This window comes from Camelus dromedarius, chromosome 1 (assembly GCF_036321535.1).
Source record: "Camelus dromedarius isolate mCamDro1 chromosome 1, mCamDro1.pat, whole genome shotgun sequence".
Lineage (NCBI taxonomy): Eukaryota > Metazoa > Chordata > Mammalia > Artiodactyla > Camelidae > Camelus > Camelus dromedarius.
The window spans coordinates 94,456,647-94,478,331 of NC_087436.1; the positions used below are offsets into that span (position 1 = coordinate 94,456,647).

Sequence of the window (21,685 nt, forward strand, 5' to 3'; positions counted from 1 at the left end):
CACCTGCACCCCAATGTTCATAGCAGCACTATTTACAATAGCTAGGAGATGGAAACAGCCTAAATGTCCATCGACAGATGACTGGATAAAGAAGATGTGGTGTATTTATACAATGGAATACTATTCAGCCATAAAAATGACAACATAACACCATTTGCAGCAACATGGATGTTCCTGGAGAATGTTATTCTAAGTGAAGTAAGCCAGAAAGAGAAAAAAAAAAAAAATACCATATGAGATCACTTATATGTGGAATAAAAAAAAAAAAAAAAAAGAACATAAATGCAAAGCAGAAACAGACTCGTAGACATAGAATACAAACTTGTGGTTGCCAAGGGGGCAGGGGGCAGGAAGGGACAGACTGGGAGTTCGAAATTTGTAGATACCAACAGGCATATGTAGAATAGATAAACAAAATTATACTGTATAGCACAGGGACATATATACAAGATCTTGTGGTAGCTCACAGTGGAAAAGAATGCGACAGTGAATATATGTATGTTCATGTATAACTGAAAAATTGTGCTCAACACTGGAAATTGACACAACATTGTAAACTGACTGTAACTCAATAAAAAAATCTTTAAAAACTTGTAAACAACAAACTAACTACTATGCTGTAAAAAAAAAAATTAAATTAAATTAAATTAAATTAAAATATACCAGGGCACAAATCTGTGGCACTTATAGGTGACCTGTCTTGTGGGATCACTGGTGAATATCACCTTCCCCAAATTCTAGTGCTAATGATTTCTGTGACCCAACTCCAAACACTCACTATGGTAGACGACTTAGTTTTTGTGAAAAGGCAGGGCAAAAAAGAAAGAAAACACTTTCCATCTATTTAAAAAAAAAAAAAAATGAATGGATGAATTACTAATGAATTACTAATATATGCAAAGTGCATGTATCTCAGATGCCTTATGCTTAGTGAATGTGGCTAGATCCAAAGAGCAATGTACTATGTAATTCCACTTATGTGACATTCTGGAAAAAGCAAAACTATAAAAATAGCACAGATCTGGAGTTGCCAGGGGGTAAGGAAGAAGTTGAAAATTGACTTCAAAGAGACACAAGGCAACTTTTTAGTGTTACAGAAATAGTCTGTGTCTTGATTGTGGGGATTTTTATGCAACTGTGTATTTGTCAAAATTCATAGAATAGGACACTAAGAAGTGAGTTTTAGGTAATTTATACTTCAGTAATCCTGTTCTTCAGAAAAAAATAAAAGGATTAGAAGAAGATATACCATGCTAATGCAAATCACAAATTCTAGTGGCAGTACTTCAAAGTGGACTTTAGAACAAGATATTTCATAAAGATAAAGAGATCACTGCGTTAAGAAAATATAGCAATATGTACCTAATAACAGCTTCCACATAGCTGAGAAATTTAAAAAATGCACAATTGTACATAGCTGAGAAGTTTTTAAAATGCACAATTATACATAGAACTTTCAACACTTCTCTGTCAGTGATTGATTGAACAAGTAGGCAGAAATCAGTAGGATCATAGAAGAGTTAATGTACCAGTGCACTTGACCTAATTGACATTCTATTAAACAGTAGCAGAAATACATATTCTTTTTAAGTGTACATGAATCATTCACCAAGATAGATAGACCATATGGTGGGCCACTAAACAAATCTCAATACATACAGAGGTAGTATGATCACAGGGAGTTAAATGAGAAATTAATAAAAGGTGTCTAGAAAATACCCCATATAGAAATTAAACAGTATATTTTAAGTCACACATGAATAAAGGAAGAAATTACAAGGAAAATTAGAAAATATTTTGAACTTAGTGAATATATCAAAATTCACAGCAGTGCTTATTGAGAAATTTATTTTGATAAGCTTTCAGATGTTTACGTTAGAATTGTCTAGAATCATTGATAAGCTCCTACCCTCAGAACCTAGAAGAAGAACAGATTAAACCTAAAAGAAAGTCAAAAGCAGGACATATTACAGATAATAGAAATCAATCATATAGGAAATGCATGAACAATAGAGAAACTGGTTATGCCAAAAGTTGGTTCTTTGAAAAGAATAAAATTGGCAAAACCCTTGTTAGATCAAGTTTCTTATCACTGGCTCTGTTGACTACTTCAGCCTGGCAATTGGTGTAGGGAGCTGTCCTATATATTGTATGATGTTTAGCTACATCCCTGGTCTCTACTGCCTAGATGCTCATAGAACCCCTTCTCCCAGTTGTGACAACTAAGAATGTCTCTAGACATCATCAGGTATCCCCTAGTGGTGGGTGGCAAATTCATTCCTCTTTGAGACCACTGCGATAGAACAATCAAGAAAAAGAATACATAAATTAGCAACATCAGTTAAAAAAAGAGAAGAGACATTAGTACAGATTTTATAGACATTAAAAGGATAATAAAAGCATATTATAAGCAAGCTTATGCCAGTAAATTCAATATCCTAAATGAAATAGATACATTCCTGGAAAAATGCAAATTACCAAACTGACCTAGGATAAAATAGAAAGTCTGATAGCCTTATAATGATTTTAAAAGCTGGATTTGCAGCTAAAAACTTTCCCACAAATAAAGACCCAAGTGACTTCATTGATGAATTCTATTAAACACTTAAGGAAAAGGTTGTATTAGTCCTACACAAACTGAGAAAATAGGAAGAGTGAACACTTCCAGCTCACTTTATAGTATTATCTTGATACCAAAACAAAACACACATTGTAAGCAATCCACAGACCAAGAGACTTACTGAACAACAAAGTATTAGCACAGCAGATCCAGCCAGCCAAACAAAAACAAGCCAAAAATAGAAGAGAGAAGGGAGAACTATACATAAAACACAGTGACCCCCAGTGACTACCATGTCAGGTTTGTTCCAGGAGTGCATATTTGGTTTAGTATTTGAAAATTAATCAATTTATGTCAACATCTTAACACCAGCATAAATTGAGAAAACCAGATTATTTCAGTAGAAAACTAACAGCACATTAGGGATAGGAGATAAAACTTTCTCAACCTGATAAAAAGGCATCTACAGAAAACCCCATTTAACATAATACTTACTGGTGAAAGACCAAATGCTTCCTAAGATCTCAAAAGGGACAGAACTGTCTGCTCTCACTTTTGTGATAGCTTTGCTAGTACAGTAAGGAAGAGAAATTGTCACACATTAGAAAAAACAAATAAAACTGTCCTTATTTGCAAATGATACTGTGCTTATAGAAAATTTTGAGAAATGCATAAACCAGCTACAGGAACTAATAAAGCTGTGTAGCAATGTAACAGGCTCAGTATGTAAAAATTCTGCATCTGTGTATTAGGAACCAAAAAGAAGTGGAAAAAGGATTTTTTTTTTTAATTCACAGTAGCATCCAAATAGGTAAAATGGAGTAAAAAAAATATACAAGACCAGTACATTGAAAACTACAAAACAATGCTGGAAAATTTTCCCCATTTTTTTCACCACTCAACAAACTTTTATTAAGTGTATGCCAAACCCAACTCTTTGTGCTGAAAATACAAAAATAAACAAGGTGCAGCTGTGGCCGTAGCAGAGACGATAAATAAGAAAGCAGAGTGTAGCAAGATAAGCATTGTGGTAGAAGTGTGCATACCACGTGTGGGAACATAGAGAGCATCCTTCCAGAAAGATGCAATGCTTGTCCTAGTATTCAGTCAGTCTAGAAGAGAAAAACCTAAATCAGTGGAGACATATACCATATTCATGGATCAGAGAATTCAGTATTATTAAGATACCAGTTCTCTTACCAATGTTCTACTTTACATTTCCTTGACCACCAAAGAGATTTCGTCCCCCACTATATTGACTATTCGAGTTTCTTTCAAAAAGTGCTTAGTCTAGCAAGTCATGTATCACTTTTACAATAGAGTTTTTCTTATTGAATTCTAGGAGTTCTTTATATATACTAGATAGATTCTTTATTGGTTATGCCTGTACCAAATATTCATTGGCTCTCATTCACTGGCATGGCTTTTTTTTTTTTTTAACTTTTTTTTTATTGAGTTATAGTCATTTTACACTGTTGTGTCAAATTCCAGTGTGGAGCACAATTTTTCAGCTGTACATGAACATACATACATTCATTGTCACATTCTATTTCACTGTGAGCCTCACTGGCATGGCTTTAAAAAATTTTAGTGTATCTTTTGATGAACGCACATTAATTTTAATTTTCCAGAAAGGATCAATCTATAGTTAGTGCTTTTGTGTCTTGATTTAAGAAATTCTTCCTACTCCACATCATAAAGATATTCTCTTTATTTTTTAAAAGTTTCTTAGATGTCCCTTTCAAATTTTGACTTTTATTCCACTGGGAATTAATTTTTTTGCAGGTTCTAAAGTCTGTCTTTATCATTACTTTTTAGTGTGGAAAACTTTAATTAAATGATATTTTCTGTAGTATGTTTGAGGAATGTATACTGTAAAATCTTCATTAACATTTTGAAGGCCTTCTAGATTTTAATGATGTTCAGTTTATTGGACATTTTCTTCATAATTTTTTTACCTAGTTAAAACTTGTATTTCTATTTAAGTACAAAAGAAGTGGGGAAACAGCTTTTCAGAATAATTCCTCTACCTGAAATGATGGCTATGCTGACATTTTTCCTTTGAAATGTGTCTAAGAATTTGCAAATTGTTGATTTGAGGACCACACAGATATGTTTTGCTTGTCCCTCACAATAGTATGAACTTTTTGGAGTTGCTGAAATTCTCAAATCAGATAGTTTCACTTAAAATTTTATTGTGTCCTGATCAACAGTGATGTTGCAGTACTAAATCTGCATTGTCATCTGGCAACAATTAGTTGAAGCCAGCTCTCTCTTTGGATGAGGCATGACTACTCTTCATTTCTCCCCGATCATTATTTCCCTGTCCCTCCCTTCGAGTTGTGTCCTCTGCTATAGACCCATGTTTCAGAATATATTTACTTAAATATTCTAAATAAATTTCTACCCAACAGAAGTTATGTACTCGTTGATTATCTAGAACTGATGAAATTTTTTGCCAGAATGGTAGGGACATATGGGTCAATTTTTAAAAATATATATAATGTATATTATCAAAGTAGATTTTTATTAATTTTAATGTTCTTTCCAAAAAAAAAAGTTTGCATGGTTACTTTGTGTTTGTCCTGTTCTAATCATTGAGGATACAGCTGTTAACAAAACAGATAAAAATTCTTTTTCTGACAAAAGTAAGGTGAAAGAAACATCTTCTAAAACTGGGGAACAATTTTTCTCAGCTACATGTTAATTAATGTTTCAATCAAGTGGAATAAACATAAAATATATTAAAAGAAATAAAGCTCTGGGTGAAGTAATACTAGTGTAGTAAAAAGTAATAATTTAAAAAGAACATCTGGTCCTTAGGAATTGTATAGGATTCAGAAAGGAATTCAGAAACTTTCAGAAAGGAATGCATCACACACATTGTCATAAAATATAGACTAGTGTAGTACGAGTGGCTTAACCTGGGAAAAACAACACAGATGTGGATGACTGTAAATCACTGTCTCTTATGCACTTCTGTTAAAAGTTTTTAAAGTAGAATTAGAATACTTTATAAATACGATTTTATTTCCGTACCATTAACATCTATATATCAAGCTAATGATGCAGATAAATGTGTTCCATTAAAAATCAGCAAAAGAAAAATACATCCTCCCCTCCCCCAATTAGTTTTGAACTTCATTTGATAAAACTTTTTTTGAAAAGACAAGTCCTGTTTGGTGAGCTTTCATTTCAATTATTAATATATGTATGTTTGCCCCATATTATGTGGTTAATATATTCTTTTTTAATTTTGACTTTTTATTTTGATATATAATTTCAGATTGAGAAAAGTTGCAAGAATAATACAGAGAACTCCTGTATTCTCCAGATGTCGGCAGTTTCCACTTTTACTGCTCCTTCCTCTCTCCCCACCTCCAGGCTATATATGGGTACAAAGCCATTTATAACAAAAACACCAAATTTTGTTTTTTAAGATGTCATTCCTGATGTTTGTATTTATGCCCATAAGGGATAGTGATTTACAGTCATACTGTATAAAAGAAGCATTATTGATGATAGTGCAAAATATCAGATGAGTTTGGTTGTGCACATGAAGCCAAGAACTTTTTTCCTTGGACTAGATATAAAATTAATAATGAGATTAAGTTTTTCATAAATCTGGAACAGTGCAGACAATATATTTATGAGTAATCCAGAAATTGATACTTGTCCATGCTTGTAGTCTTTACTCAAATTCTTTTGTTTTGTTTTGTTTTGTTTTGTTTTGTTTTGTTTTGTTTTGTGGAGGAGGTAATTAGGTTTATTTATTTATTTTTTTAATGGAGGCACTGGCGATCGAACCTAGTATCTCCTACATGCTAAGCACACACTCTACCACTGAGCTATAGCCTCCCCGCTTTACTCAAATTCTTTTTCTGGGAGGAGAGGTAATTAAGTGTTTTCTTTTGTTTTGTTTTAATTTTTAGAGGAGGTACTGGGGATTGAACCCAGGACTTCCTGTATGCTAAACATGCACTTACCGCTTGAGCTATATATACCCTCCCTCACTTTAGTCAGATTCTTAAATGAAGATTTATGAAAATTAATTGTGAATCCTCTGATAGTAACTGATTGCTAGTTTGTGTTGTAATGGAGATGAGATATATATATAATATACATGAAATTATATATATATATATCTCCTTCTGGTTTCTAAATATCAGGAGTTGATTATATTTTCCTTTTACACATTTTTGCAGATGGTAGTAAAAACTTTTATGGATATGGATCAGGACTCAGAAGATGAAAAACAGCAGTATCTCCCACTAGCCTTGCATCTAGCATCTGAATTTTTTCTCAGGAATCCCAATAAAGATGTGCGTCTCCTTGTAGCATGTTGTTTGGCTGACATCTTTAGAATCTATGCCCCAGAAGCTCCATATACTTCCCACGATAAACTTAAGGTAAATACAATCTTTATAGAATTGATTTACTTTTATAGTTTAGCTTACTACACTTAGGAACACAGGTTTCACATCAATCATCTTATCATAAGAAGATAATAAGTTCTAAAACAAATTATTTATTCTAACCTTCAGGATAACCTGTCTCACAGCCCAAATGGCTGAATTGATGGGCATTGTGCATGAATGGCACTTTTTAAAACAACAGTATAACAATTTTCATAATCCAATGACTGTTTTCTTCTCCAAGTTATTCTACACGTAAAACTATATGCTCATCTTGGTGGTTCTGCCTTTGTTTGAAATGTTTTAGGAATTTCTCTTTTGAATTGATCTCTTGAGCTGATTTTATATTTTGAATACTTTTATTCTTGGCAAATTTTAATCCTTTGGACTGCTTTCTTTTAAATAGTCCTAAAATCACTTTATTCCATATTGATATTATTTTGGGTTAAAACTTCTAAAAAAATTTATTTAGAAATGGAGCACTATTGTGAAAAGCACACTTAGACCACTTTATCATATTGCTTTTGTTCCACACAACTTTGTAGTCACGTATCAAACTCAAAACTAGGTGCTGAAAATTATTTATGTGTAGGAAATGGTAATGAAAAGAATCATATCCAGGTCCTTAAACTGAAGATAATTGCCATGACACAAGATGAAGATAGTGATTTAAACTGAAAGTTCTGTACTAGAAAGGGTAACAAGATGTAGAATGTATGGTTCTCTCAGAATGAGAAAGCCTAAAGATTTGTGGCAGTAATAATCTTTATTTTTGTTTCTAAGGAATGTAATTTTATGTGATTTGCTCTTTTCTAGATATTTTGAATAATGGACTAGGCTAGTCCCAAGTCATTTAGCTAATGGAGAATTTTCTTTTATTGGAGTTTGTTATACATATATATTGTATATATATACATATATATGTATATATATATGTGTGTGTGTGTGTGTATATATATATATATATATATATATATATATATATATATATATATACAGTCTGTTAGTGTACTGTGAAAATAATAAGTATTTGTGTCTAAATTAATATATTTTGTCTTTTTTTTTTAAACAGGACATATTTTTGTTTATCACCAGACAATTAAAAGGTTTGGAGGATACAAAGAGCCCACAGTTTAATAGATACTTTTATTTATTAGAGGTAAAAACATTTAATTTAATAAATATCACACTATTTTATGTAGTAGAAAATTCTTTATAGTAACTTTATAATGTAAAATGAATCTTATTTGTTTGTTTGCTTTATAAGAAGCCCACTAGAGAAAATAATCATTTACAATCTTTTTGTCGTTGTTCCTCCTGTCCTAAAAAGAGAAAGCATAGTCCACTGGAAAAACTGTTACAGTATTTGAAACTTTGTTCTCATCTTTCTGTTTTTATTCTTTTCTAATCCCCAGAGAGATTAAGTTGAATTAAATTTCACTGCTCCATATGTTTTGTATGTATGTGTCTTACCAACCTTTAACAATTCGGTGTTTTTCAATTAGAGAAGGTTAATGCCAACAGATGCATCTCTTTTTGAAGGTCAGAGTACACGACTATTTAAACAATTGTAATTTTATATGTTGAGCCTTTTTAAGCTTTGATATAGATTTATAATTCTAAAAATTAAAATTTTTAATGAGTTTGCTTTGTATAACTTTCGTGTATATGTAATAATTTCTATTTATTTATTTAAGAATTTAGCTTGGGTTAAGTCATATAACATCTGCTTTGAATTGGAAGATTGCAATGAAATTTTTATTCAGCTTTTTAGGACTCTCTTCTCAGTGATCAAGTAAGTTATTTTTAAAGCATTTTTGTTTGTTTCTTTTTCTTGCTGTGCATATTGAAGTATCATGTACTATGCATGTACACTAAGATCTTTTAGAGTTAAAAGAAAATGTTTTCCTCAGAAGAAACATGAAGAGAAAAATAAAAGTTTTGTTGCTGAAAACTGCTTTTGTCCTTATACTACCATTTTCAATTGTGAAATCAATTATATTGGCTGACTCTTGTAAAACAAATGGTATGAGACCTTATATAATGAAGTACTAAATTATGAGGTGGAAATAATAAGTGCCATTAGTGAGTGCTGGGATGCATAATAGCTCAGTGGTTAATCACACTAATTTTGATACCTTCTCATTTTAGAGCTTAAAAAAATAAATAAATAAGCATTGCTCTTTACTTATAGAAATAGGGAAACTCACGCACAGAGAAGGAGTGTGGTGGCTTGCCCAAGGACAAATTGCTGAACAGGAGAGCCCTGAATAGTCACACTTTTCTGCAGGATGTATCCAACATAGGGGCCAAAACTTTGTCCACCTTTCACACTGCAGTTATACTTCTTTACTCTATTACTTAAACATACACACATCTTTCTTTGATCATATTAATATTTTTATTTCCTGAATCTAAGAAATGTAAGTGTATTGTTGACCTGATTACCTTTATTGTTGACCTAATTGCTTAAACTAATTCACAATGAGGTATCAGTAAATAAAGAGCTTGCCTTTTGAAAGAGGAGTTTATTGATTTGTATTTACTAACACATTTACCATATATCTGGTGTTCTTCATTCCTTTGCATATACGCAGATTTTTATTTGGTGTTATTTTGCTTTAATCTGAAGGTCTTTCTCTAACATTTCCTGTAGTTCAGGTCTATTGCTGATAGAATTCTTTCAGTTTTTGCATGTCTGAAAAAAATCTTTATCTCATCTTCATTTTTGAAAGTTATTTTCATGGTATGAATTCTAGGCTAATAGGCTCTTTTCTTTCTTTTTTTCTCTGTCAGTACTTTTTAAAGATGTTCCTCCATCTTTTTCTGGCTTGTGTTGTTTCTAGTGATAAGTTTTTGTCATTTTTAGTCTTTCTTCCTCTCTATATAATGTATCTTAATTGAATATCCTTTTACATTTGGGATAGTTGTTTTAAACTAGGAAGTTTTTCTTTGGTAAGCCTTAATTTTTTTTTCTTCTTGTTGTCTTTTTTTTTAAGCAATAGCCACAATAAGAAGGTACAAATGCACATGCTAGACTTGATGAGTTCTATCATCATGGAAGGTGATGGAGTTACTCAAGAATTACTGGACTCCATTCTTATTAACCTCATTCCTGCACATAAGGTATGTATAATATGGTGATATTAAAGGTTAATATTTTATAGTAGTGCTACACATATGAAAAATAATTGTTTTTTTACTATTTGCAATCCCAGGTAATTGGTATTCCCACTATTATTCTTCAGCAGGTAGAGTAACACACATCAGTCTTATAGCTACTGTTGTTTTTAGAAGATATGTTGATTAACATATTGCGGAAAAATTTTCATTCAGTTACGCGTTGCCTGTTTTTTGGAAAACTAAAAATGTTTCAAATTGACCACTCCTATCTAATCTAGGAATTACAAGGGGTTGGGGTACTGTCTTGGTTAGGGTTTTGTTTTTGTTTTTGTTTTTTTGAAAAGGAAATGTGTTTCCTCCTTTGTAATGTGGATGGGAAGGGTAGGAATTTGTATTTCTTCTCAGAACCCTTGTTCTGCATTTTTCTTAGACATTTTCAGAAAAAGATTTGGGCAAAACTAAATGGTTAGTATTAAGGGGGAAAGGGAGATTCAGAGCTGTATATTCCTCTCCATTTCCTTTTTCTGTTTCTCTCTGCTAGCTTCTCCTAAGAACTGAAGGACTTAGCTCCCCACCCCTGGGGTGGACTTAGGCCTATCTGACTGTTGATCTTTATCCTCCTGCTCCTTTCCTCTTAATTGTTCAGTGACCTATTGATGTTCGATGGACATGTATCTAATTATACTTATTCATGATAAGATTTAATCACTTATGAATTCTTCTGACTCTCTGTTTATTGTTAACATTAATTCAAGTGAGTCTATAATTGGTCAAAATGTTGAGAGTATGGCAAAGGGGGAGTATATGTCAGGCAATATAAGAGAGAAAAACTTTATGAGGAATTAATAGTGTATTTGGTGTTTGTATTCTAGTTAGTAGGAAATACTCTTTTTTAGGAAGTAGAAAGGTTGCCTTAATTTTTTTCTTCCAGTATTGATATATAATTAACAAATAGCACTGTATAAATTTAAGGTATACAGCATAATGATTTGGTTTACATATATTATGAAATGATTTATCACATAAGTTTAGTGAACAGTCTTCATCTCATAGGTACAAAATTAAAGAAATGGAAAAAATTTTTTTCTTGTGATGAGATAAATCTTAGGATTTACTCAACAAATTTCATGTATAACACACAGCAGTGTTAATTATATTTATCATGTTGTACATTTCATCCCTAGTACTTACTTATGATTAGAAGTACCTTTTGACTGTCTTCATTCAATGCCCTCATCCCCCTCCACCTCTGATCTCTGATAACTACAAATCTGATCTCTTTTTTTGTATTTGTTTTTGAATTATAATTGACCTACATAACATTAAATTAGTTCCTTTTACACAATATTTATATACATTTCAAAATGATCGCCCAAGTCACTTTACTTACAGTATGTCAGCATACATAGATATTACATAGTTACTGACTATATTCTCCATTCTGTGCATTTCATATCTGTGACTCATTTATTTTATAAGTGGAAGTTTGTATCTCTTAATCTCCCTCACTTATTTCTTTCCTCCAAGGTTACCTTAGTTTTGAGCTAATTTTATCCTCTTACCAATGAAATAAAAACTTGGGGCAAGTGTCAGAAAGATATGGCTTGTAGACCAAGTCTAGCCCACTGTCTGTTTTTGTAAAGTCTTATTTGAACACAGCCATTTTCATTTTGTCTATGGCTGCTTTCCCACTACAGTAGCAGTTATGGAGTTGCAGCAGTGACCATATGGCTAATAGAGCCTAAAATATTTACTGTCTGGCTGTTTGCATAAAAAATTTGCTGACTACTAACCTAGAGTATACAATATTCTTGACTTTTTGGGGAATAAGTGCAGAGGTATTAATAGGTACTGTTCAAAACAAGAATTACATTTTCAGTAAGTTTTTTTTAATTAAATATATATCTTTTCTACAACCTTCCTTAATCCTTTTAATTTTTTACCATGATTGGGGATCTTGAGAAACAAACATAGTATTCATAAATATAAATATAACTGATTGAGAATTTTTGAGTTTCAAAAATATAATTGAGAATTCTCCTTGAAACACTTTACATGTCTATTCTTCCTCAGAACGCACGTTGATTAGACAGTGAAATATGAGGATAGTAGATTAGAAAGGGGTGTGTTTGTGTATTTGTTTAGGATACATGGGTGTAATTGCCAGTTCAAGTTGGTTAAACAGAACCAAAAAGTTTTAGGGCCATTTTGAGTTTAGTATAATTAAACTTAATATAGGGTTGGGCTTTTGGCTAATTATCTGATGTATTTTAGTTTTTGATTTATGGTTGTGTGGTTTGCAACTTCTGCATTTAGGACCAGTTGACTAGAGGATATTGGGTGAAAAATGAGGTTCAGGGTGTTTTTTTCGTTTTGGTGGGGCTTTTTTGGTTTTTTTGTGGGGTTTTTTGCTTCATATTCTGTGGATTTGAAGAATTTGGTATTCTATTCTAATGATGCTGTCTCATAAATTCACTAATTCATTTGTAACTGTGCATGTTTTTTATTGTTTCAGAACTTAAATAAACAGTCCTTCGACCTCGCCAAAGTCCTATTGAAAAGGACAGTTCAGACTATTGAGGCATGCATTGCCAATGTATGTATTTCTGCCTATATTTACCCCATAAATCTGTAGTTCTTAGTCCATTGTACTAATTTTATAGAACCATTCACATGAAGGCTTATTTAGCCTATAAACAGTTTGATCTGTTTAGAAGAAATATACAAAAGAACTAATATATCCAAATGTGACCAAGTACAGCATAACTTTATAAACTTATATTGACATTATTTTTAAATGGCACAAGATAGAGAGGTTATTTTTATGAAAACTTACCTACAACTCCCACTACTGCCTTTGTATTTATCTTTATCTTTTTATCTGCTGGGTAGGCTGATCTCTTTCGCTTTCTCCCTTTATCTGTATCTGTGGCTGTCTGTTTGTCTATATACTTTCCTCTTCAAGTCTCTAGGTCATTCTTCTGAACCTTTTTGTTTCTCCCTCTTAAATAGTTGTTATACAGTAATAAAACTTTTTTTTAAAATTTATTAAATAGAAGTTTGTTCTTTTTTCTTTTCTCTTTTTTTAACTAAAAAAATCAGTAATTAGGAGCAAAAAAATGTATAATTCTGTTGCTTTAATGTAGCAGTTCCATTGTTGAACATTTGCTCACACTCGTACTTTTTATTTTTGCATACTCTATATAAAATTTTGAATTATCTTTATTTACATAGATATTTCCTTATTTTGGCATTATCTTTTTATTTATGATATGAATGACTGTAAATATTACTTTGAATTGACATATAATTTACCTAATCATTTCCCTGTTGCCTTGCATTTAGATTTTTTTCAGCGTTTTCCTTTAGTAGCTATCTTTGTGAATGTAGCATTTATCTATTTTTGAATTATTTTCTACATATAAAAGCCCAAGGGAGAATATATTAATTTAAATGGTATGAATTATTAGTGTTATTTACATAACTAAATTAATCCTTAAACATAGTTTTAAAATGTTTTCTTAAATGGTACAAAAGTATATACAGTGAAAATTGTCTCACTTCAACCCCAAATACCTTATTCTTAATTCTCAGAAATAGCCTTCACCAATAGATTTTCACATATTCTTCCAGAATTAGTGTTCTGTGCTTATTTGTGTATGTATATATATTTTAATTTTAAAACTATTTTCCTTATTCTTTTCAAGGTCTGCATAGTAAATATGAATATTTTCTAACTCTTAATGTATGTTGCTTTTCAATATAAATATATCATTTGATGACACTACCAAAAATATATGCTCGTATCAGTTGCATGCAACTGCCTCTTTAGCATTTTTACATTTAATATTTTTTCTAAGTTTATATGTGTTGGCAGGACTGGAGGTGTCTTTTAATTTATGCTCTTGGTATTCTATTTTCTTTGTTTCTTCCTAGAATTCTTTTAAATTATCAACCTTTGTACATCACATTGTCCTTCTCATTGTCCTCTGAGTCAAAATGTTTTTGACTTTCTGGATATTCAAAAAAACTCATGACCCACATTTAAGTACTATTTATTACTAAACTAATGGAGAGATTAGCCAGACTTAAATTTTAAAAAAACCCAGAAGATTGAGACTTTATATTTTTCTCTGTTATAAGGAAATGTCTCTATAAAATTCTCTATAATAGAATTATATAACTGTCTAATGAGCATTAAGATTCCTAGAACTTTCATCCTAACTTTAAAGAAAGTTAACAACTCGATTACTTTGTCTTTTTCTTGTAAAATTTATAACTTGATCATATTTAGAAGTTTATTTCTTCTAGTTTGGTGACTATCCTATCATTAGTAATCAAATATCACTCAATTAGTATCAATAATCAAAACATGTTCTGTTTCATCCCCTTCACTTGCATATGTTATGCCCAGTTATATAGTTTTCTTTTCACATGTTTATTAAAAAACCTGTCCATGTTTTTAAATGAAATGGATATTTTATTGTTGTTTTTTTGCTGTAGTTTTTCAATCAAGTCCTGGTGCTGGGAAGATCGTCAGTAAGTGATTTGTCAGAACATGTATTTGATCTGATACAGGAACTTTTTGCTATAGACCCTCATTTATTATTATCTGTCATGCCGCAGCTTGAATTCAAACTGAAGGTAAGACTGCCTGTAATTTTTAAGCTCTTTAACATTTAAGAGAAAAATATTTATCACATTGTTTTTCTCTAACATAAAAGGATAAAATCTGAGTTCAATTTTTATCTTCTTATATTTAGTTATGGTATACATTTTTTAATCATGTAAGTAAAACGGTGTCTCTCATCTCAGTGATAGGAGAATTTACATTGCAGAATTGTAACTTACCTCATTGTTAGATATCTGATAAACACAGTGACAAATAATAAATTAGAAAGATGATATTATCCCAGAAACTTATAATACATGTTATTATTAAATGGTATTTATTATTATAAATGTTTTAGAACATCAAAAGATTTCAAACTGAGTGCTCAAAGGGTCTTACAACTATATGACCCTTTCATACTATAGATCAAAGACAAATTTTACTTTTATGACTAGGAGTGTATTTTTTTTTTAAACAACAAACTAAACAAGGAATTCATAACTCCTCAAAAAATATGAAAAACTTGACACTTGATCCTCTATCCCAGTTGAACCACAGAAAATAACACATTTGCTTAATATTTAGGACTTTTTGAAAGTTTTTTTTTTAATATCCTTAAATCAGACTATGTTATAATTAAGACTAACATTATAGTTTAGATTTTTGAGATGAAAAATTTAGGATGAACTGTTTTGCCCAGTTACACAGTTAAAACGGATTTGAGATTAGAACTCTGATTTTCAGACTCTTACAACAGGGATAGACAATTAAAAATTGTTCCTCTTGTCTTCATGTCAGGCATTTGTCGGTTATAGTATAAAGGACATTTTAGTGGACTTTTAAGAAACTCTGTTGTATGGAAAATGTTACATGAGAATGAAGTTTTGTTTGTTTTGTTTTTTAATGTTGAGTTTATTTCAACAACAGTTTAAAGGTATTTCCATACCAATTATTTCTAGATATAAGGCATTAAGATATTTTCTCCCAAGTCTATTCATACAGTTTGAATATGAAAGTCAAACTTCTTTAATCCTAAAAAAGACTTCCATCATAGATGGTTGGAAAGAATTAGGAACTGGACTTTTGGGTTTCCATATGTGGACTTAATGTAAATAGAAGGAAATTAAGCCACATTGTTTGTTCATACCCCATTCTTCTGTAGGTTCATTTACCTACAGCAGAGGTTGCTAAGAGCTGAATCCAGTCCCCAAATAAGTTTTATATGATGAATTTTATTTTAAAATCTCATATAAAGAATTTTCAATTTTTAAAAAGTTGCTAACGTTGAATGAATGAATAAATTTTAAAATCAGATTTTGTTTAAAAGTCCAGACATGTGTGTTTTCTTTTTTAAAAATCAAATAATTTGTTACCATTAGGCCCTTATTTCTACATGACAGGAACTGAGTGTTTATTAGCAGCTTCTTAAATGGATTATGAGGTTTTTAGTTTACCGTAGTCCTCAATTACTCCTAATCTTGCACCTTCTCTTCTTCATTGACAAAATTTGATTTCATAGGTGTACTTTAAAGGTACATGAATAAGATTTTTTTCATAGATTTCTTAATTCCTTTTTAAAAACAATTAACACCATAGTCAGTTAATGTTCTTTCTAACTATGTAATCTCTTTTAGTACAATGTATGTAACCCATGGCCATTGATTTTTATGTTTTTCTATGTTCTTAGAAAAATTCATACCTTTTTTTAACTTTATACTAAGTACTGCGTCTAAATAATAGAATATTTACATCTTAACAGCAGGTGCCATCACCTGTGTTATTTTTCTGACTGCAACCCTAGCCAGTACCAGTATTACTTTTCTCATCACAAGCGACGAAAGATTCAGAATAGTTTAGATACTATCTATATATTACTTGGGTGCCCGCTTTTAAGTCACCAATATGTGCTAAGCAGATAGCCTAGGAAGTTTTTATGGCTATGGCGATTTTCTGTAGTTATATCTCTGAATTGCATAGCTACAACCTTCATATTTAGGAATCTTAGGTTATAGTCTTCTGAGGACAATAAAAATGTTTGAGAAAATGCTTCAAAATAACAATTTGACTTTACTTTATAATGGGCCACTGCATGCAGTTGTATTCAGTATCTACTGCATAGGTCCATTGTGTTATTCTCATATGTTTAAGGGGTCTGGATTTGTGCTAAGATTTGTGCTACTTAGCAGCCTTGGCTGTGGTTATCAGGAAATTTGACAGATTTTACATTTAAGACTTTTTTTGTGGTAAGCAGGGACAAAGAGACAAACATTTACATTTATTCCCCAAGTTGAAACATTAAAAAACAGTCATAATTGCCTTATATTGGTTGCAATTTTTACAGAGAATTGTTCTGAGTCAATTACTTTGTAACTAGAAGCAATATCGTAGTTGGTTATGTTTTCCAGTTAGGGTTGAAGGAAACTAAAAACTAGGTGGCCTTTGAATTTATGTTAGACAGTCACTGGTAAATTATTAATGCAGAATTTCTAATTCTTGCCCATTCTTTTAATTATTAAGATAAATATATATATATTTCTATTCAAACATTGTGGTAGGTAATATCTTAATGAGATAATTTTCACCTTAGGATAGATTAATAATACAGCTGTACATCAGAGACACCGAATGATTTTTTGCATCAGAAAAAATTACCATCACTATAATAATATTCCAGCCTCACTCAAGGAATACATTTTAAAAGCAGAGGGTTAAGTTTTCATTTAGTTTTATTTCAGTAGTTAGATTATATAGATATGAAATGTTACATCATTTGAAATGATCACTAAGCTACTAAAGTAGTCACTTTCAAGTAAAGTAAAATTTTCACTTTTTTTAGTGTTTGACATTTAAGTGATAGATTGATTTTTCTTTTAAAAAATAAATCATTTGGCTAGTCAGTTGGACTTACCAAAAAGCATTAGTCAGCATTGTAGTCACGTTACTTGAGAAAAACTTGGTCAAAGAAAATCATTTTTGTAGTTATAAGTGTTAAAACTTAATAGAATTTTCATTTTTACTACTGTTTAACAAGTATACATATTTTACCCACAAAGCCCCTACCCTATCCCTGAGAGTTAAGACAGTCTTAAAGAAAAGATTCTATCCCATAGTATTTATTTTTCTTTTTTTATTTATCTTTCCCCATGAATATTTGTTTATTCGGCTCTGGTATTGCTTAAGACACACATTGTGTTTGAACACGTTAAAAACTTAGCGATTGCTTTTAGTTATTGCCTTTATTTTCCTGGTGAATATGTGATTTTTAAAAAGCTTCATGCACCATATGGTTTTAGAATAACTTGATTCATATGAAGACATGACATCACAAGCATGTATTGATTCAGGATAAGAAAATAGGAGGCCTCTATCAAAAAAATTAAGGTTTTGCTCTTTTGTAGTGTTTAGTACACCTGACTTTTTAGATCCTCCTGAGATTCATGCTCTTTTTAAATTTATTTTTGCTTATTTGGGGGGTGGTAATTAGGCTTATTTGTTTATTTATGTTTTAGAGGAGGTAGTGGAAATTGAACCCAGGCCCTGTGCATGCTAAGCATGTGCTCTACCACTTGAGCTATACCCTCCCCCCCATGCTTTTCTATTAAAATGAGTTTTGCAAATTCATGACTTTCTTCAGTCTCATCTTCCCCAGTCAGTAGGGGATCCTTGATTAAAACCTCATATGTCAAAACCTGAATTGATATAGGTTTATGTTAGAGTTCAGATTGTAGAAAGCTTTCTTTATTAGGGCAGGAATTATTTGCAGCTCTTCCTTTCACAGAATTTTTTCCAGGACTCTTAGGGAGTGTTAGCACTGATTGATGATCTTCATATTTCTAAAATGTCTGTGTAGATTGCAAACAAGCAATGAAGTAGACATAAATTAACAGTTGGGAGGGTGTGAAATAAGAGCAAAGAACCAGATGATCTAACATGGAATCAAATCAACTTAAAGCATGTTAAATGAGAGCACATGATATTTTAAAGTTACTGTCATAAGAAATGTGAAATTGTAGCTTCTCCAGGAATGTTTTGTTATTTTCTGTAATCTGGTGAATAAACCTCAGGCTTTATTTATTTTGTCTTTTCCCTTAGAGCAATGATGGAGAAGAGCGATTAGCTGTTGTTCGACTTCTAGCTAAATTGTTTGGTTCTAAAGATTCTGATTTGGCAACACAGAATCGTCCTCTGTGGCAATGTTTTCTTGGACGGTAAGAGAATATACAATTATGTGGATTCTAACATTTAATGTTGGAGGCCAGTCAGTATGGCACACTTGATTAAAACTGTACATATCAAAACTTTAATTGATATGTTTGTTTCTTTTGTATCTGTGTTGCTGTGTTTCTTGAAGAATAAGTTGTAGGACAATTTCTGTGAAGAAAGATTATTATTTACCCACATAACACATTTTAATCTTTTTTGCGTGTGCTAAAATAATGTCATTAGAATAAAGAGATAGGCAACATCTGAGAATTTTCAGTCTTAAGATTTTTAAATCATGAGACTGAAGACATCATGGTCCAGTCCATGCCATATTTCAGTCCAGCAATTTATTCGCTTAGTAGTGCTTATCCTTTAGATGTTTAGCTTATCTAATAGCATGATGTGTGTTTGGAACTAACTTGATATTATTGTGTGACTTTGAAATGGAAAATACTGTTCTTGAGAGCTTGTTTGGAGGTTCTAGCAGGGGAGCGCAGCTCCTCATATACCCTTGACTGAGAAGAACGGTCCTCCTCTACTGGGAAAGGTTGTCCTCTTGACCAAGCTCACAGCTTCGGGAGGGATGCACATGGAGCGGTGAGGGAGGAAGGGGACATCCACCTAGCCAGCCAGGTCAGCTGAATCGACTCTGGAGATCAATAGGGTGACAGATGTCACAGCCAGATCACCCTCACATCCAAAATATCGTTGTTCTCAATCAACATTTTTAATGTTCCTTCTCAAGCACTTAGAATTACTATGTTCTATTCAACTTGATGGTAAGGTTGAAAAAAATCTATGAAACTTATTAAATTACTCCCTTGAATTCCATTAACATGTTTCTTTACTTCAGACATTCATTGAAAAGTCAGTTTTTACTGTTAGTATTCTGGACAACATTTGAGATTCATCATTGTGTAATTGAACTCATTCAGAAGGTGGGCTCAAAATTTTTCTTAACGAAAATTCACTATAATAATTCTTTTTTTTAATTTTTAATTTTATTTTTTATTTTTTGTGGGGGAAGGTAATTAGGTTTACTTATTTATTTATTTTTAGAGGAGGTACTGGGGATTGAACCCAGGACCTTGTGGATGCTAAGCAAGCACGCTACCACTGAGCTATACCCTCCCCTCTATAATAATTCTTACAATAACCTGGGTTAAATATTAAAATATAACAAATCTGAGAAATCCTTGACATTGACATTATGCTGTTTTAAGTTACTTGCTCAGAACAGGCTATTTTGAAGATGTTAATATGTATATATACTGATTATTTGAATAATTAAACTTGAATTTATAAGAATTTAGAATAGAAGGAATGAAACAACTGTATTTGTCAGTTATAGACAAATGATTCTGCCCTAGTGATTGACATCAATGTTTATAGAAAAACATTTAAGCCAAAATGCAAGAGTTCATTTTTCATCTAGGTTATTTATAACAACAAAATCAATCATAAGAGGCTTCGTACATTCATAATTTTATATTCACTGCTATCCTAATACTGGGTCTCTCATTCATAGAAACAAGGAAATATTACCAGTGTATCTGTTATACTGTATTATTTTCCTTAATTATTTAGCAATAAGTATTTTGATACTTTGCAATTTACTTGATCATGAATAGTAATGTTCTCATTTTTTTCTGGCAGTTAGAAAATTATAAATGAAATTTTATTGAAATTTGAAGCTATCTCTGGATAAGAAAGTAGACTGCCATATAGATTAATACATTTATTAAATAACATTAGTTTAATTGATTATTTTATAATATCACTTCAAAAATAGAAATATTTCTTGCTATTTAAAATCACATTATAAATGTTCATTTATATACCAATTTAGTGGACAACTAGAAGTAATGGACAAATCCCTACAAATGTACAATCTCCTAAGAGTGAACCAGGAACAAATAGGAAATATGAATAGACCAATTACCAGTGCTGAAATTGAATCAGTAATAAAACAACTCCCAAAAAACAAGAGTCCAGGACCAGATGGCTTCACGGGTGAATTCTGCCAAACATTTAGAGAAGAGTTAATACCTATCCTTCTCAAACTGTTCCAAAAAATTGCAGAGGAAGGAGTGCTTCCAAACTAATTCTGTAAGACCATCGTCACTCTGATACCAAAACCAGCCAAAGATACCACCAAAAAAGAAAAATTAAAGGCCAATATCACTGCTGAACATAAATGCAAAAATCCTCAACAAAATACTAGCAAACCAAATTCACCAGTACATTAAAAAGGATCATACACCATGATCAAGGTAGGATTTATCCTAGGGATGCAGGGATGGTTCGGTATCCACAAATCACATTAACAAACTGAAGAATAAAAATCATATGATCATCTCAATAGATGCAGAAAAACCTTTTGACAAAATTCAACATCCATTTATGATTAAAAAAAAAAACCTCTCCACAAAGTGGGTACAGAGGGACCATACCTCAACATAATAAATACCATTTATAATAAGCCCACAGCTAACATACTTAATGGTGAAAAGCTGAAAGCATTTCCTCTAAGATCAGGAATAAGACAGGGATGCCCACTCTTGCCCTTTTTATTCAACATAGTTTTGGAAGTTCTAGCCACAGCAGTCAGAGAGGAGAAAGAAATAAAAGGAATCCAAATTGGAAAATAAATAAAACTATGGATGATATGATACCATACATAGAAAATTCTAAAGAGGCTACCAGAAAACTACTAGAGCTCATCAATGAATCAGTAAAGTTGTAGGATACAAAATTAATAAACAGAAATCA

General features: G+C 31.6%; 1 protein-coding gene across 4 annotated transcripts in view; it reads left to right on the forward strand.

Moving 5' to 3' along the window:
* PDS5A (PDS5 cohesin associated factor A) overlaps nt 1-21,685 on the forward strand; it is a 118,225-nt gene that overhangs the window by 31,023 nt on the left and 65,517 nt on the right. For all 4 annotated transcript variants that reach the window (XM_064487327.1, XM_064487322.1, XM_064487330.1 and 1 more), the window contains exons 3-9: nt 6,766-6,969; nt 8,048-8,134; nt 8,673-8,770; nt 9,975-10,101; nt 12,614-12,694; nt 14,602-14,742; nt 18,803-18,918. In XM_064487327.1, the coding sequence (XP_064343397.1) occupies nt 6,766-6,969; nt 8,048-8,134; nt 8,673-8,770; nt 9,975-10,101; nt 12,614-12,694; nt 14,602-14,742; nt 18,803-18,918 (854 nt within the window). The remainder of the gene's footprint in view (nt 1-6,765; nt 6,970-8,047; nt 8,135-8,672; nt 8,771-9,974; nt 10,102-12,613; nt 12,695-14,601; nt 14,743-18,802; nt 18,919-21,685) is intronic.